This window comes from Cheilinus undulatus, linkage group 13 (assembly GCF_018320785.1).
Source record: "Cheilinus undulatus linkage group 13, ASM1832078v1, whole genome shotgun sequence".
In the NCBI taxonomy this organism is placed as follows: domain Eukaryota; kingdom Metazoa; phylum Chordata; class Actinopteri; order Labriformes; family Labridae; genus Cheilinus; species Cheilinus undulatus.
Window position 1 is genome coordinate 25,024,168 of NC_054877.1, and position 19,392 is coordinate 25,043,559.

Consider the following 19,392-nt stretch of genomic DNA (forward strand, 5'->3'; position numbering starts at 1 on the left):
TGAGAATTATTTTTATGTCAAAGGGCATAGCCTCTTAGCTATGTACAAGACTCTTTAAGACTCTTGTGTCACTTCATCAAGATTAACCACGCTAGATGCAAGGAGGTCTGCAGGACAGAGTAATTTGCAATATTGATTACCTCCATCCCAGATAATCAGTTAACCTGAGAAAATATCCCTTTTTTGTAAAGTGTAGGGATCGTACTCAATGTAGATAGAAATTTTCTGATGATAATTGCAGTGTAGAACTCCTTTTAGATCTGCTTAATACCAGCTTGCCACTGTTACCATCATTCCTGACAGCTGTCCCCCACTTCCTGCCCTCTACGGAGCATTTGGGGACATGTGATAAAACATCACCCTGACCCTCCTGAGCTTTGGTCTGCAGATAAATGTGAGTTTTATGTTTACTATAGAAACATAGGGTAATGTTGCACAAGGCTTATTTGATTTAACAATACAGCTGTTTTCCCAGCATGCAACTCTGCACCTGCTCCGCTCAGCCCTCTGTGAAACCGATCGGCTGTGGTGCTGATATGTCTCAGACTTTATGAAGCCTGATAAGAGAATCAATAAGGTTCCATTGTAGACGCAGCCATCCTGGCTTTGAGCTGTGTGGAGGTACATTATGTGCAGACCGGTCGTTTCCTCTGTGAAAATGAATGGGGACAAACTTGTGGATGAGGTGAGTTTACCAAAGGAGGAAATGTGATTATTGCCGTCATTCATCTGTACCACTGTGAACATCTTGTCTTGCCTCAGGCTTGACAGAAAACTTGTCACATGTTTCTGTTAAAGCACAGACAATAAATGAATTTCCATAACTCTGCTCCAGCTGTGCTGATGTGAAGTTCATGTAAAAGAGCGCGTGTAGAGGAGCGAACAAACGCACCAAAAAGAAAAAAAAAAAGAAAGAAGAAAGACAGGAAGGTTTAAAAATGCATAAACCTCTTAAGCCACTCTGCACAGATATTAATATTTATGTATGCTTGAAAAAAAGCAGAGCAGTATTTATAGCACCTTACCTGAGCCTGTGAGAAACCTCTGATTTTTGTAAAAGGTTTTAAACATTTTGCTGACCTAAAATTTACACAGTCATTCATTTAACACAATTCAGACAAGATGCTGAAACAGCCCCCTTCATGTTAAACACCAGAGAGCACAAAGCACAGGGGCTTTCTCTTAAGCATAAAAGAAGCACATGCAGGCCATGCTTATCTAATATGCAGGCCTGTAGCATACAATGTTTAGCTCTGAGACATTCTAAAAGGGAAATGGAGGAAATTCTATTGTTAGTCCCAAAGGTCAGATACTGCATGGATCTGAAAAGATGGGGGAAATCCTGCTTGGTTTGAGTTGTGCTTAGCTTCACATCAACTTCATCTTGCAACAGCATTGTTTTAACTTTAACACCTGCTCAAGTGATGCTAAGGCCTACTTCTATGTTTTACTCCGACCTAATTTGGGATTTTAAACTTTTATTAAACAACAGCAGCAAATAGAGAACTCTTAGCTGCCAAACCAATCAAGACAATGACTCTATCATCTTTAATCCCCCTAAAACATGCAGATTGATTCAAACATCAGCATTAAGTCATCATGATGACTCAGAAGCAGGACCCAGACCTCTGCCCCTCTTTCTCTTATAATACAATCTCCTGTGCCTCACTAGCTTCATCACTTATGCCTTCCTAATTCTATTACCCGTGCATACCTATCTAAGCATGCCTAACCCTTTCTCCTCCATTTGTCTCTGTTTTCCAAACTGTCCTCCCCACAAACCCCATTCATCTCCTCACTGTATGATTCTTTCTCGATACAGGAACCACTGAAAGGTGCTGAACCAAAAGCACATCAAGACCTGCCCCCTCCCTTAGCCTAGGACACTGGGTCTCTGATTCCCCCAGCGAGCGCTTTGCCTTATTTAACCCAACATCCTACCCAATCAGCATTAACCCCCATCATTTCAACCCCGTTTATCCCATGCTAAACTGATCCAGAATCCCCTCACCTCACCTAAACCCAATGTTACCCCATCATTAGCTGACCTTTTGGATCCCTTTTAACAGTGACCCCTCATTATTCCGTCTTAAGATCCCAGATGTACTGTGATCTCCTTCATCTCATATGCCTTTGACCTCTGTAATCCTGCCCTTCTTTGACCCTTCTGTCATTCTTCTTTTCATCCAATCCTACTTTGAATTCTTTTATCATATTCTACTTTGACCTCTATCATCCATACCTAATTTGCCAGGCCACCTAGCAGCCCAGTGAGCAGGCCCTCCCTAGTAGTGATTCTATTAATATACAGGCATATATGTTGGATCTGAAGTGACAGTCCTAGCCTTATGGCTAACATTTTCCTCTTTTTGGAGCTGAAAAACATCTTAATACATTATTTGGGGATTCAAATGTTCCCTAAAAAGGTGGTTGACAGTAGCAAGTCAAAATAAGACGTCCTTTTGTAGGTGCCAATGGGACATGGACAAAAGGGTTTAGCCACACATGTTAAGTTTTGAAATCAGCTGTTTCAATTACACCTGTTGCCACAGGTGTATTAAATCAAGCACCTAACCACAAAGTCTCCATTTGCAAACCTTTGTGATGCAAAATGGGTCTTTCTGAAGAGCTCAGTGACTTCAAGCATGGTACTGTGATTGATACCACTTTTGCAATAAGATGGTTTTTCAGTGATCCGGATCACCGTCTGGATCCAGGAATTTTTTAAAGGATTCTGTACTATTGAAAGATAGGGCTACTGGCGGAGGTCTGTGCTCTCTGAGTGCTTTTCTAGTTATTAAGAGTGCACGCGTACTTAGCCAGCCACTTAGCCAGGGAGCATTGACCAAATGAAATCACAGTGCAGGGTCATTGCTAAGGCACATGGTGCCAAAAAGTGACAGTGCTAAAAACATCCAAACCCTCACTGGCATCAATGTAATCAGCTTCATGGAATGGGCTTCCATGGCCAAGCAGCAGCAAACAAGCCTGGCATCACCAAGTCCAAAGCTTAGCGTCAGCTAGAGTGGTGAAAAGCACACCAAGCCTCTTCTCTGTTTTGCAATCACATGGGCAGGGCTGGACTGGGATGCCAGAGGAGGGTTGCCTGCCTGACTACTTTGTGCCAACTGTGAAGTTTGGTGGAAAAGGGTTAATGGTATGGGGCTGTTTTTTCAGGGTTTGTGCTAGGCCCCTTGTCTCCAGTGAAGAGCAATCTTAGTTCTTCAGCATACCAAGACATTTCAGACAATGCTATGCTTCCAACTAGGGCTGGACGATATGGCCTAAAATTGATATCCTGATATATTTTTGCTATATCCCTATACACGATATATATCATGATATTTTGAAATGGCCTCTCAGCAGCTGTATAATGTTTAATTCAGCCCCAAATGGCACTAGTTTGGTGATTAAAAATAGACTGTTCTATTGGATTTTAATAAAACTGTTTGCAGAAAGTAAAAATCAATATAGAGTCAAATTTATCAGTTTTATTTTGAAAAGCACTTCATTCAATCTTTTCCTAATAAATCAAAAATACACAAATCATGAAATATTTGGTATTTTACAGTGTATGGAAAGTCCTGAAATGTTTTCTATGTTATGTTTACTATAGCTTACTATTAAATGATTATTTTCCTCATTAAGGGTGAAGCAAACCTAAACCAAACTCACCAATCCTGATTGCAGTAAATGGCCAAAATCTTGCAGTCTAGTCCACCATTTAGGCTCACAGCTGTGATTATATTAGTCCATTATCTGTGCTGATGAATGCTGTACTAGTTTCTGACAAGTTCATAAAATGAGAGCGTCTTTAGACCTTATTCAAGAAGCTCTCCTGTGTGATCATGGGGGAAAAAGCTTGTCTGGAGGCAGGAACATTTTAACTACTCGTTATCTGTGTTTTGAACTGTAAGGCTGAGATAAGTCTCTGTTGTTGTGGAGATGTGGATCACATTTGTCCGTTGCTGGGCCGTCTTCTCTCTGACCTGTACGACTCTGGCAGGGAGTTTTCAGCAAAACGCGCCCAGGCAAATCTTGTATTCTGGGTTAAGTGTCTTTTCAACAACACTGGGCCCATGTCTTTAGCAACGTGTTGTGATACTGCCGCCGTTATCTCGCATTCATCTGGAGGCATATTTTAATGAATACCACTTGAGTTCCACTTCAGGTCCAGCGCTGTTTCTGTCTCTAAAGTCAGCTAACTCCCCACTAACTAGCCACACTGCTGTGTTAACCTTCTTCTCCCGTGCTTCTCGCCGCTGATGCACATGTGCAGAGGAGTTTTCTGGATTGGTGAAGAAAAGAGAGTGAGCGCGCTGCTATGACAGACGCATTCAGGGACAATGGGAGAAGCGAAACTCCAGGGAGAAATGCACACTGACGGCTCAAAACTTCCACATAATTTATACTCGGATATTCGTGATATAGTCATTTTATACATCATGGGTGGCAAAAGCCGGGATACATCAAGTATACTCAATATATCGCCCAGCCCTACTTCCAATTTTGTGGCAACAGTTTGGGGAAGACCCTTTTCTATTCCAACACGACTGTGCCCCAGGGCACAAAATAATGACTATGAAGACATTGTTTAAGGATGTTGATGAGGAAGAACTTGACTGGCCCATACAGAGCCTTGGCCTCAACCCCATCGAGCACCTTTGGGATGGACTAGAATGGAGATTGGGAGCCAGGCCTTGTTGTCAAACAGTAGTGCCTGACCTGCAAACAGAATGAATGGGCACAAATTCCTACACAAACCCTCCAAAATCTTGTAGAGAGCCTTCTGAGAAGAGTGGAGGCTGCCATAGCTTCAACAGGGGGAGCAACCATATTAAAGTACATGTATTTGAATTCAATGTCTGCACAGTCCTTGTTGGTGTAATGATCAGGTGGCCATGTACTTTTGTCCATATAGAGTAGATTCTGGGAGTTCAGATTCTTTTCTTACACAATTTTCCTTAATTTTGCAACACTGGGACACTGACTTATGCAGCAAGTGGTATTTTTGAAGCTGGGTTGTCCAAGGTTCTTTATGATAGGAATTATGTTGGCCACACATGATTTCAGTCTGCATTGCTACTTTAAGGTGAGAGCACTGAGGACAAATAGACAGCACATGTTTTCACCTCAGCCCTGATCAGCTGTTTAGGTGTGAGAGAGAGAGGGGAGATGCATTTGCAATTCTGAGGACAAATGGGTGGGCTCAAGATGGCACTTTCAATCACAGCCTCCTGGTGCGTGGACTTCATTGCTTTATGATGGCTATGAAGACTGATTATTACAGGCAAAATGGTTCAGTCTAACACTTCCCAAGACAATAATACAAATAAAAAACCTTCAATCAATTCCACAAAAGAGGGTTTACATTATGGGGCAAAATTCTACCGATGCAAGAATAAATAAAATGTGTGATCTGTCGCATTAATAATTCTGATGAGTAATTAGGTATTAGAATATGGTTACTGCAGCTTACAGCGGACCATGCTTTTGGTGATCCCCATGCTATAGGCCCCAGAAACATCTAATCTCCCCTGGTATTTTAAAACACATTTAAATCATTCAAAAAGCTCCACTACCCATCTGATTTTGACCAAACTTCTGGAAAAACTGACTAATAAATATGATGGGAATGGTGGTAAATATAACGGAAGTGAGTAGTTTGCTTCAGCAGTGTAAAGATCTATTGACAGTCTCCAGGGATACACACTATATATATAGACATGTGGTTAAAGGTCATTGGGCTTTCATGGGGCGAGGTGACCCTGCATAAAACAGCATGTGTAAAACTGTATTATTTAACATATATGCTCAAGGCTTCCATCCACTATACTACTTATAGGGTCAGAGGGTTAGGAGGTGGTGGAGCCAAACTCAGTCGACATGAGCAGAGAGGAGGTGTGCCCCCTGGACAGTTCACTGGTTAGTAACAGGGCAGACATCACACTCATGCAAACATGAAAACATACTGCCAACAAGACAAAACTGCATTTTTTTCTATAATGTCAGGAGGCACAGAAATACTCATTGTAGTGGAGGAGCACAAAATAAAACTATGGGCCTGACTACAGAATTGGTGCAAAGAGAGAGAGAGCAGAGATGAAATTTCACAAACAAGTTTTATTGCAAAGGTTGCATCCATCACAGTACCATGTTTAAAGTCACTGAGCTCACCCATTTTGTATCACAAATGTTTGCAAATGTAGACTGCATGGCTATGTCCTTGATTTTGTTTACGCATGTGGTACCTAAATTCAATAATTAATAGTTGTGGCCAAATACTTTGGTCCATATAGTGTTCTTATGAGGAACTAAAACTTCCTTACTATGATTCCCACATTTTCTAACCGCCACTTTTAAAATATGGAACTAATGCATAAATTGATCGAATCACTTTACTTTCCAAAACTATTCACCTGAACCTGAACACCTACTTTAAAATGACTGCTATCCAGGCAATTATCCCTTCCACAGGCTCTGTTTGGCAGGTTGCAATGCTTGTTGTGCCAAATATGTGATAAACAAAAAGGTAAATGCCTGAAGTACACAGAAGCTTGCACAACTTCATATATTACGCAGCACAATTTCACCTGTTTTGGATCCTTGAAAAGTGCATGCTATATGTATGGAGCTATTATTGTTGCAAAAGTATTTGCAAATGCATACAAAGATCTGCGCACAAATCCACAAATGCGTGCACAAATCCACAAATGCGTGCACAAATCCACAAATGCGTGTACAGATCTGCAAATGCGTGAAACAGTGAATAAAATAATGACTTCCTTATCTCCAAAACTGTGCCAGAGCGTTGGTTGAATTGCCATCTCTACAAGACAAGGTTTTATGTGTTGTATTCAACAGAAATCCCCATTTTGATGCTGGGTGATGTTAGCAATAAGATCGATAGAGTGGTCTGTTGCATTTATATTCACTCTTTCAATCAAAATATGAATAATAACAATAGCAGTATAATACGATAACATTTCTCCTTCCACACTGACGTTATATAGAGCCCTTACTAGGTCTTAACTGCTGCCTCCTGTGTGATTCCGATGTGATGAGAAAGGCAGCCTTGCCTGTGAGCCTGCGCTGAGGGCAACAGACCCAGCTTCATGCTTACAGAACTAAGAACACGCTTACGGATCTGAGTACAAATCGTGCGCAGTACAAGTGTTGCAAAAGTCACGTGTGTATGACAGCCAATTGAGAGGCAGATTCTGAACCAAAATGAGCTAAGTCCACAAATACAAACTGGTCTACATATTTGCAGCTTAGTGCACACATTTGAGGATCTTTGTACAAATTTGCAAAACTTTGCACACATTTGCAAATCTTTACACGGATTTGCAGATCTGTACACGCATTTGTGGATTTGTGCGTGCATTTACAGATCTGTACTCGCATTTGTGGCTTTGTGCACGCATTTGTTGATTTGTGCGCAGATCTTTGTACACATTTGCAAATACTTTTGCAACAATAATAGCTCCATAATGCTAAGGCTTAGCGTTACATATGCTGCAGTCACATCATCCACCCTCAGAGAGTGTATATTTCTTGCTGAGACTGTAATGCTCTTTCATATGATCAAAAGTGCATCAAAGAGCTCTGTAAAGCAATTTTTCATCTGCTCAGTGAGACTCCCATGAATACTAAACTTCTTGAGTATGATTGCTGATCACAGACAGCTTAGCCAATAATCCCAGGAGACCCTAATACCAAAGTCCCAGGTCCAAAATTATATCATCTTTCATTACAGAGAGAATGTAGAGGAAGAATACAGCTACAGTCAGTGCCATGCAATGCTCTGTATTATATGCTTGTAATGCCGCCAAACTGTAAAAATTCCTTTTTTAATCTTTTCTTATGGTGCATGATGCTTATCCATACTTCGAGAATCGATATAGTAAGACTTCTAAGTTACAGGCAAAGGAAAGGATTTGTTCACAAATATGCCTTAGATCAATCCAAATCTACAGTCCATATTGTTGAAGTAAATTTGTCCCTTTAATAATAGATGCTGTTGATGATGCGGGTCTAAAAGCAGCATTAGCTGCTGTCAGAAAGACTGATTCCTGTTATTATCTGACTCAAGGGATTTACTAAAGGGAACAAAAATATCTGTCACCTTTTCCATTCTCCCCAAGGAATGTAATCACTTCAATAACGTGACCCACTTTTATGAAAAGACTGATATTTTCTGTTATTCTGGATCTCATTCTCTCCGGTTTGATTTGTCAAATGTTAGAAACCAGTTGGAGCCAATGTTGGCAAAGCAAATACATCACCTACAGCAAAAAACACATTATACCTTAGCGCATTTGATTTCTTGTCGGATGGGGAGACTCGTTTTATGAGACTTTGTGACAAAGTCAAAACCTCCACTGGTCAATAATAATAACTGGATCCATAAAGGTGTCAATAACATGAAGGCGGACGTCACAATAGGTGTCAGCACGTGCTGTCAAAGCACTTCACACAGAGCGGATCAAAACACCAACTAACACTGAGCACCAGCAGAGCAAAGGCTAGATCAACGCTGTGACAGGTGACCACAGAGGGCAGCATGTGCGTGACTGTGTTAGTGTTTGAGCATGTGGTTAGGGAGTAATAATGCTGCACCTGGGCCAGAAACAGAGATCACAGATGCAGTATTCAATAAAAAATACAGCCTCGGATACTCTCAATCTTACTAGTCGGCTCATACTGGAGCTAATTTTGGCTGTTATGTTGTGAAATCAAAGCAAATTAGTCCTTTTCTAAAGGTGTCAAAGGCAACTTCAGCAGTCTTATGATTAATGCTGGTGTTACATAACACAGCAGTGTTGGTGTGGTGTAAAAGAGATGATGGTGTACTTAACTCTTCGTTTCAAATTGTTGGATCATGCTGTTTGGTAAGGAAACAATGAGGCTCAGTCTCATTCTAATTTTTATCCCTACCTCTCAAGTTCTAGTGCTATTTGGAACAGAGTTACAAGGGTTGGTGAAACATTCCTCTTTTTAGACGCTGATATGTCAGCTATCATTGAAGGAATTGACCGTATACAATGAGAGATTTTTTCAAATGCACTGAAACAAAATTACATTTATTTGAAGAAGAATGATGAAGAAACAACTTACATTCGTACACTTTTGTCATCACTTAAGCAGCGAACTTCTATTGTTACACAAGGCATTCTGGGAGATTTCCCACAACACATGGTTTGGACCGTGCCTTGGTAAAATCTATGTTTGAAGGGCATCCCTAGAACCTCATCCCCATCCCTCCATTCCAACAAGAATCTGGACGTCCTACCCCTAGAGGTGAGAGTGCAACATATTGGGGTTGGGCCAAGGCTGAGTCCTGTTTCCAATTTTGACCCCCACCCTTCAATTTCAAGAGGCCTTGCCCACAAGTTGGTCATTTCTGAAAATTGTTTTTTTTTTTTTTTTTGTGGGCGTTTTTAACTTCCAAACACTATGCCTACACAAACAGATCAATGAAATTGTGACGGGGGGCACAATTTGGGCAAGCTGTGTCACACTGTGGGTCAGTTTCCCTGTTTGCTGACACTGATGTGCATCAGTGTCAGCCTTACAAGGCTTTAGCACTGAATGGTGTCTTTAAAGCTCCCAAGCTTGCCAGGTTAAAAAAAGTTATCAACTGAGAGTTATGAGAGTTTTTAAAAAAAAGGAATAGATATTAATTTAAAAAAACATTGTGAAAAAGTCATTCTTGTAGCTTAGCTGACCAAATCAACCCATTATTATAACTTAACAATATAACAATCTTAAGAGGCATGCTTTTTACTCAATAATGAAGAAAAATTACAGTAGATATCAAACATGATGTTGCCCTAAAGCTGAGTGTGCTGTGGGAAACCGTACCACCATCAGTGCTACTTTACAAAAGTTCAAGGTATAGTAACATGTTTTAAAGAGGCTACTTTTTATGGATATGTGCTTTGAGATTTTGGCTTGACCCTTGGCATGCCTTGTGAAATTAAAGGTTTAAAACCACCACTCAAACTGATGGTTTTTTAGGTAGAAATGGATGATTTCTGTCCAGATTATTGGTTTGATTTGTAAGCATTCAAAATCTACATTTTTATTTTAAATGGCATGGAAAATAGTGCACATAACTGCCTGCTATGAAAAAATTTCCAGGACAGCAAGTGTTTGAACCTGCCTAAGTTTGATGTTCGACACATTTGGCTCGGCCATTAATAACGTCCAGTGTTATCACTTTTGTTCCTATGGCAGACACTAAACTTGTGCTGGACTTAATATTGCTAACAGGACTTTTGATGTACTTACACATACACAGACAGTTGCTCTCCCACGTCCATGGGACATTTTATGTTAGAGGTGTTACCGGCTTGTTACAGTACTTTGCGCTACAGCAAAACCATAAAATTAACATTTAAATATGTAGAGAGGCTGAAATTGAAAGCAAATAAGATATTTCATATGAAAGATACACCAACTTCCTGTTAAATGGTGACATATGGAAACCCGTGGCATTGCCAGTGAGGTGTCTTTTAATAAAACATATCAGTGTTGTGGTCAAATATTAAGGCCTTTTAAAAATCTGAGTTTGATGTGACCAGGAATGAGCACACTGGCTAGTTATGTCACTTCTTGTTGCCAGAAGGTGGTGCTTTGAGGAGATGTTTGCATGCTCATTCTGATACTGTTGTCTGTCCATAAAATTTAGGGAAAAAACTGTTTGTGTTTAATGTTTCCTAAAATTGCAACAGGATTCAGTGCTTTAGCACAAATATTGCATTAGAGATGCAGATGAAGCCGGTGGACTTCCTGTTGGGATTGGGCTTTTGTCAAAGAGGCGTTTTTGTTTTTTTTTTGGTGTTGTCATGATGCATATTATGGCTAGGATTTCAGGTGTAGATTGACAACAGAGTGGGACTCAAAGTTTTAATAACTTGTAGGAGGCAAAAATAAGAATCAAATTCTTGTTGCCACATGGGGGCGCTGTGACAAAAAGAAATCAGAGGCATGAATGTATTCAGGTCTAATGTGTGATCTTCGCTGTGATGTTTGGTGAAGATAAACAAAAGCTCTGAAAAGTTAACCCTTTACCTACTGAGTCTAAAAATGGCTATTTGGACATATTTTGTTATTATGGCTGTAAAATAGTCAGGAAATGCCCTAAGTCTGAGAGCTTTGGTCCCTTTTCACAGGAGTACTTGAACTTGACTTTTCAACATCTGGTTAATGATTATTGCACATTGTATGGAATTGTCAGCAGTTTAAACAAAGAAAAACACAAAAACAGATTTGTTTTTCATGGCTTTTATGAGAAGAAATGTTGTTATTGCTCATGAAGTTTTGATTTGACATTTGAAATGTGAACCTATACATGTTTAGAACAATCACCAGTCATTTTTTGAGTCTAGGACTCTGGGTGCACAAAACACAGTGCAAAAGATAACTATATACATAGGCGACAATTAGTGCTAACAAAGGTGGAAAAATGCATTTTCAACATTCTCAAGTAACATATTGTTATTGCACATGATAGACACGCACAAATGCCATCATCTAACACTATTTTTGAAAACAAAAAACCACTCTTGCTCGCTCTCCTTTTACTCTTTTCCTTCACTCTCTTTTTCTCACTCGTCTTCTGCCAAAGCTGCCTTTTTCGCGGTGCTGTTTGAGATGACAGTAATATACATACTACACATCATATATTGCCAGAAAGCACATGTTCTCAGCTCTCTGTCAGCGTTGGAATTTTTTAGATTGTGCAAACTTTCAAGGAGTTACAGTGTTGAGAATCCATGTAGCTGTCTCACGATACTTCTGGTGTTTTGCTATGAATGCCCACGTCCTATGGTTGCGAGTACCGCAATGAACCATAAATGTGGGCATGCCCACAATTCTCAGCTTTCCAACTTTGACAGAGTTACGGTAATAATGCTCTGGACATATAAAACACAGCGCCAGCGCCGGCTTGGTAGGTAAAGGGTTAAAGTTATATGGAATCATTTGTCTAGGAACACAGAAAATGCAGAAAAACTTTGGCCCCCTGGTCATGGCACCACTTTGGATCTTCATCTTGTCCAGAATAAGGCAAAAAAAAAAAAAAAAAAGAAAGCATCTGGAATTGATCAATGGAAATCCCTAGCTGTTTGTGGTGCACTTGTACTTTTTAGAGGATGATCCCGTGAGAATTTTTTTTTGTCTACTCATGACACATATGTGTAAGAATTTTCATACCTGTAGCTCCTACCCAGTGCTTTGACTGATTATTGGGGCAAGTATCAGACAAGAATTTCCACTGGGGGGAACTTTATGGAAAATGTGTGCATCTTCAAACATTTTAAGGCCCCCAAAACAAGGTGCGAAGGTGCTTGGGCCCTAATCAGATTACTGTCGTGGACCCCTCACTTCACCCTACCCCTCCATTTCAACAAGAACTGGGACACCCTAAAAAAACATAGGGGCAGGTCTAAGGACAGAGATACTTTCTTTTCATGTTTTGTTCCTACTTACCTGCAAACTAAAAACATGGAGATACTTGAAAAGTTTATAAAGATGTTTGTTGTGATATAACATCATTATCAGCAGTATCATCAGATCAGTGCAGGATGATGACTCATGGTCTGCACTTTCATTTCTACAACATTTTTATTCTCACGCTGACGTAACGCTCCAGGTGTACCAGTTTAATTAGTGACTGTGTTAATTGATGACTTTCTGCATTTGCAACTGCATTTGTAGATGAGGTTCAAAAAGACAGAAAGAGTGAATGAAACTTTGTTTAGTTTATTATCATTTCACAACATCTTCATCAAATATGCATTCAGTGAAGACACTTGTCTGGAAGTCAGCACTGCACAACTGTTTTGAACTGCAAGACAAATCTTATTTTCATTATTTTTGGGAGGTTTAAAAATCATTTTCTAAAATTGAATTATCTGTCCCTTTAAGGCACATTGTACACATAAAGAGAACTGCAGAGTCGGTTTATCAGTTTATGTTACAGCAATTATTGACTCTGCTGTATTGGCTGTCACACTTCCTCTGCCTCAACATGAACTCTACTGCACATGTGCAAAGGCCCGCCCACAGAAACTACTGGGACCCTCATAGACTCAATTATCTTTATTTATTAATATTAAAACATTAATGATGCACAACATTATCAGCATGCTTTCTGTATAGGCAGACATGAACATTTCTAACACTTTTTATGACAGATATATCAGCTGTGCACACAATTAAGTTTGTGTAGTTCTGTACGACTGTTGGACCCACTTCAGCTAGTCTTGTTATTTGTTCATACTTATTCTTTTTACTTTAAACTTTAGAGTGTTTTTTAAGCAGACCTGCCGCTCCCTATACACAGACCACGCACAGCGCGTAGGGTCTTGTCATCCATGGGGGCCTCGCTTTAAGTATTTTTTCCTCTCTCTCTGCAGATCAGGCTGGTGTTTGTATGATAAATATGATCAAGGTAATGCATACAAAGTGTTAACCAAACATAAGTTCCTTACACCAGAGTCTGCTTATGGCCTTGCTTTGGCCAGAGGTGGACCTGGTTTTAGGAAATCCAGTGTTTAGCATTAGTTCAGACAGGCCATGGAGTCAAGTGCTGCCATAATTGAGATCAGCTGATCTCATGCAAGCCCTCATCAGCCGACGGCCAGCTGATTTGCTCTAAGCACACCATTGGCTAACTGCTCCTATGCTGTCTTATTTAAATTGGATTGGCTATGCTTTGTCCCTTTTATACCCCCCTAGGGACGGCCTTGCATGTGCATACTGCACCCTGTGTCCATGCTGCGCTAATTCTTGAGAACGTGCACTGCACATCAGACACCTGGGATGCACAGAAGCCACACATGTGTCTACATTCACTTAGATAACAGCAAGTACATCTCCGGCCTTCGTGGTAGGGGCAAGGGGTGCATTTGGACTGACCCTATCTTACAAGAAGTGGAAATCACAGAGACTCAGCCCTCAATAATCACTGTTGGGTTGATTCAGCATGACAATTAAGAATGGAGGAGACCTCAAGACTCTGCTCTGTACCAGATTAAATTGGAAAAAAATGGGTCTGCCTGGCTACCAGTCTTATATGTGATAGAATAAAAGTCTGCAATGCAATCTGGCAGAGTGAAGCTGAGGAAATCTGGATCTCTGCCTGTGATGCCTGTCCTCTTTTTATGATGAAATTCTTTGTTATGCTTACCATTATTGCAAATCTTATTCCTTTTAAACTGCCTCATACAATGGGAGGATTTTCCCCTCTGAATATTCACTGAAGTCAAGTATTTCAACATAATTTTTACATTTATTTCCACTCATCTAATGACAAAAAATAAAACTAAGCCTCAGAGTAGGCCAAACTCTGGTACAGATTTGTCCTTTAACGTTCAGTGAGCAGCACGTGCTCATACTGATGCAGCTGCTGCACTGACAGGAGGTGTAATGATCATTGAGATTCATTGTCATCACTGTTTCACATAACAGCAGACGGGCTTTACACATCAAGAATAAACACATTTGCATGAGTAAATATAGAATGGGTCATGAACAGTGAATCAGCGTACAGCAACTTCATTTATGTAATTCCTGAACGTGTTTGCTTAGCCTTCTACCAGCCAGAAGATTTTACCTTTACCTGATGCAAACACCTCTGGCTGTTTTCAGTAAATACACATTTCCGTACAAGTTCTTTACAAAGGCTATTTACACTTCTAAAAGCATGATAAAGTACTTTTCAATGACAGTATAATCTCTTACTGGTTGTGTTGTACTTCACCCCGTTGATGTACTCCGGGCAGGGTCTCTCCACGATCCTCCCAGTGCTGCTCCGCGGCCAGCAGGTTCCAATCTCATCCGTAGTGGCATTGCAATAAAAACCTTAAGGAGGCAACAAAATATAACAAAATATAACAAAATAAGGGCGATTTTTGTTTTGTTTTTCTTTCCTATGACGCAACACAGAATATAAGATGAGGCACGTCAATCTTACCATCAGTGGTGAGCAAAGACAGGGACGCGTTTTCCAAAAAAGTGTCCTGGAAAGCATCCATCAAACTACAGTTCAAGTCCGCGAGCTCCCCGAAAATAATCTGATACAGTGTAGCATCCATGGCGAGAACTAATGAATAATGAGAGAGTAATTCCAGGTCCGAGCAGAGATGCATGCACTGAGGAGCCCAGCAGTGTTCACACGCTTGTGAATCGGTGCATCAGTAATGACAAGCAGAGCGCTCACAGCGCTCCTGCTGAGAGCCGCGCGCCCGGCCAATCAGAGCCGCGCGTGCCCGCATTCATCCACGTGCTACAGCGGAGTCGCTGAAAGACAGACGACACAGCGATCTGTCCTGACACCCACCTGTCAGGTTTATTTAAAAGGGGTAAGACTGCATTCACACGCTGTTCGTTTCCGGTTAATTTACTTTGAATGAAGGCTTTAGTTCATATTAATACAACAGCCAGTACCCTTATCTGACCATTCCCTACCTTATGATTTAGCACCTTAAGCTTCCTAAAATTCTCCCAGTTCTGGCGTTTGTAAGGTGTTTTCATCAGTTCTAACTGAAGTAAAAAATTCTCTCTGATAATAAAAAAGCTAAATTGTATTGATTTGAATTAATACAAGCCACTTTGCATGGACAGCAAAATAAATAGAGCCAAACTCACCGTGCATTAAGGACTAGAAAATGTTATCACTGAAAACGCTGAAATTTGCTAAGACAGTATGGCTGCTGACCACCGCTCTCAGATGCCCCTCCATTGTACACTACTACGGTAAGACTTTGCCTGCCTCTGTCACGCCATTTTCAAAATAAAACTTCCAGTAAATGTTTGGGTAAGGATTTAGGTAAGGGTTAGGACACCAAAAGTTACAAGTAAAAACCTGACCTGTAAAACCTGATGACAAAACATCTAATAAAACAGAGTAAACTGTCTACTTACAGGAACAACATTGTTCTTGACAAAACCACTTCAACAGCTAATGCAGCCAGGGCTAAAGCTAACAAAGCTACGATAGCTGTGTAAGCTACATGGATTACATAACCACATAGCAAGTGCAGCAAAAGTACAGCTAACTAGTCTACATAAGCTTACGCTACATTTGCTTTGTAGCTTCGATAGCTTTAGCTACGTTACCTAAGTAGTTAGCATAGCTAAAGCAAGCTAGCCTACTACTTCTAAAACAGGTGTATTCATAATAGAAGCCCGGATTAGACCTCTGACCTATATTCTGTTCTACTTATGAAATGTTGCTTAGTCTGTAATTTTAGCAATGTGGTATTTCATGAATGTTTGTTAAAAAAAAATAAGGTTGAGTTTAAAAGATATCTAAAACTGGAATTAATGTTGTACCAAATGTCAGTTTCGTTCTGCCAGAGGCACCATTTCACGCTAGTGGTCTGCAAGAGAGTCCAAGATTTGAAGTCTGAAGCCAGACCCCTCTCACATGTGCTGTAGTCTGCAAACAACAGCATCTGGTTGTAAAAATATAGCTAACATAGAGCTGTAATAATACTAAGAAACAAAATGCAATTTGCCTGGTTCAACTTGAGAACAGCACCAGAAACCAAAGAATTTCCTTAAAGCCCCATAATATAATTTTAACAGCAGAAATAAACGTGTTTATAACCAGCTTCAAAAACATTTTTTTAATCAGTAGCTCATTTCTTTACTTTTTTTCTGTAATTCATATGTTTTGGTAAGAGCTGTAAGGGTAGTTGTATTCATTCTGAACTGTCCTGTTTGGGGATCAGGGTTCGTCACATGACAATTATGTCTAAAAGGAGAAAAAAATGCTAACACACAGGAGTATTTATCTGCCATTCCAGGCAGTAACACTCATAACTGTTTGCTAACGGCCATTAAACAATTACAGGCTCATTCATGCTCTATGTTCGTACCAAAATAGATTAAACATCACAACCATCACTGCCCTCATAATTACATGTGTCTGTTTTGTTGAGATGTTATGTTTTGCTGCTCTGGCTGAATGTTAGGCTGCATTGCTCCACACTGCCCCCAACAACTATATTTAATTGCAATGTTTTATCCGTGCAATCTCCGTCCATATCCATTTTTCACACAGAGCATGAATGAGCCTTAATGAAGATGAGGAAGAAGCATGCACAACAAAACACAACTCTACACTATTAGAAAAGCCTCTGGATGTGAAAGCAGAGAGGATCAAAGACCGTACCAAAGCTAATACATTTTAAAGGTACATGCGGACATGCAAGAGTAGAAAACGCTGGTAACAAGTGCTCTGCTAAAGCTCCGTTACAATATCTCATCCTGTGTTTACATAAGCTAGTCTGGGGTCATTTACTCATGTAAGCAAGTCATGGTTTTGCAAAAGTGAGTGCTGCATTGGCTTTTTACCTACAAATATGTATCACAGCACACTTTTGAAATCATAAATACGATGCATTGCTCCAACTTGCACTTATTTAAAAAAAACAAAACATTTTTTCACATTGTATTTATCTTATTGATTTGAATCACGAGATATTAGGCTGGTAATTCCTGTGTTGCTTTACAATTTGAATGTTTCCCCTCTCCTTTGCTTCATGTTTTATACACCACAGGGTGTACCAACTATAACAAGTAATTTAAATAACACTAGATGGACCAAACTGTAGGAGTAATTTGTTTTTTTGTCAGGAGTTCACATAAACACCCCCTCAGATCCACATGGCAAGTCAAAAAGTCAGTAAAAAAATATGTATTTATCTTTATTAAATGGAAATAATTTTGTGGTTGGAGCAACTTTCTTGTGTCCTTTGTGTGACGGTTTTTGTATGTTCAAAGATCATTTGGAAAGAGGTATAAAGTCTTTGTTGACATCCATTTGAAATGACCTAGATTTCTTCTGAGCAATTCAGTACATCACATGCCAAACTGAAAGAAAATTTCTGACTCGGGTAATGGGGTTATGCTCATGTGAATGCTCTATAAATACCAACATAAGATGTTCAGCGCTGCAGAAGTTAAAGTGTTGTTATCGAATTGTAGCCATTTACCCTCCCAAGCTTTAACTACTGTCATTATTTATAACTATTAGTTTTTCTCAGCTATAGTTCTCATGCCATAGCTACTCTCTTTTCCCTGTCATGCGTGGTAGCTGGGACTGGAGGATCCAGGACATCCTGGTTGATTAGGAGATGATAGACAAGGGAGCAGGAACAGGTTTGTCATTGGGCGAGGCTTACGTATGAAAAGTTCAAAGTGTGCTGATTGGCCTCTTTTTATTTCCCCACCTGACCCAGACTCACTGTGAAACCTAGAATAAGTCATTGTACAATGACTTGGATGGAAAATTGAAATAAATGTGATAATTTAAAGTACCTTAGGCAAGTCGTGGTTTTAAACAAGTGTCAAGCAGCCTGAATGTCATTATGTTCCCACTACAGGGAGTCATTCTGAGATGACAATCCACTTGATAAAGTGAAATTGCCCCACTCAACGGTGTAGCTGAGAAATCAGCCCTGCAGATTTATTCTCCTCTTGCACACATAATGAAAGACCGACTGTTTTGAATGGGTCGATTGTTCTTTTGTTTTCAAAGTGACCTTGAACTGTTAGTGTTTAAGACTACCTATAAAACTGCCTGGAGTGTGTTTGCTCTGCTTCTCGTTATAAATTAGAAATGTGCAAAAGGAATCAAATTAATTTCATATTGATAATTTGTGCCCAGCTGGGATTGGCTTTAGCCCTCTCCTCCCCTGTAGAGATAGTGGATGGATGTGCTCTGGTCAGAGGTATAGTAAACAACTTTTCACAGAGTAATCTAGCAGATATCAAGTACAACTAATAAATGTACCATTGGGTAAGGTTTTTTTTTTTTAATAAGTGAAGCCAAACTCTCTCTGGGTTTGTTCTTCCCAGCTCTGTGTTCACTCACTGTCAAGGTGACACTTCCACTTGATAGTATGTCCTTTAGAGATTACGTTTTATACATTTTTGAAGGGTATGTGCATAAGTAAAAAAGGGAGTTTAATTTTTTTTTTTTTTTTAATAAAATTTTGATTCAACATTTTTTGGTGTTGAGGGGCAGTTCACATCAAGGGTCAAATTTTCTTCCCAGTCCAGGGCTGCCAACCACTAACTCATAGCACTGATAGCATGTCAGGGGAACAGCATGGATTTAGCACTATTTGATTTAGAAAAATTGGGACAAATTTTCCCAGAGGTTGAATCAAATTCTACACATGCTGGAAGTATTCAGTAGTGACATTCAGCACAGGGATGTGGATGCAAATCTTCAAAGAGGATTGAAGGCTGACATGGCTTGCACTGCTAATTTTATCCATGTTCTATTAATTGTGAAGTTAGTTTACAGTGTTTTTTTAAATTATTTTGCTGGGGTTTTTTTTAAATTTTCTTTAGACTAGTCAGCTG

At 39.9% G+C, this 19,392-nt stretch overlaps 1 protein-coding gene across 1 annotated transcript in view; it reads right to left on the bottom strand.

The window, feature by feature from the left end:
• Nucleotides 1-15,107, bottom strand: part of LOC121520789 (corticotropin-releasing factor receptor 2) — an 83,480-nt gene extending 68,373 nt beyond the window's left edge. Inside the window, exons 1-2 of the mRNA XM_041804407.1 lie at nucleotides 14,987-15,107; nucleotides 14,755-14,874 (exon numbers count right to left, since the gene is read on the bottom strand). Coding sequence (XP_041660341.1) covers nucleotides 14,755-14,874; nucleotides 14,987-15,107 — 241 coding nt within the window. The remainder of the gene's footprint in view (nucleotides 1-14,754; nucleotides 14,875-14,986) is intronic.
• Nucleotides 15,108-19,392: the final 4,285 nt, after the last annotated feature.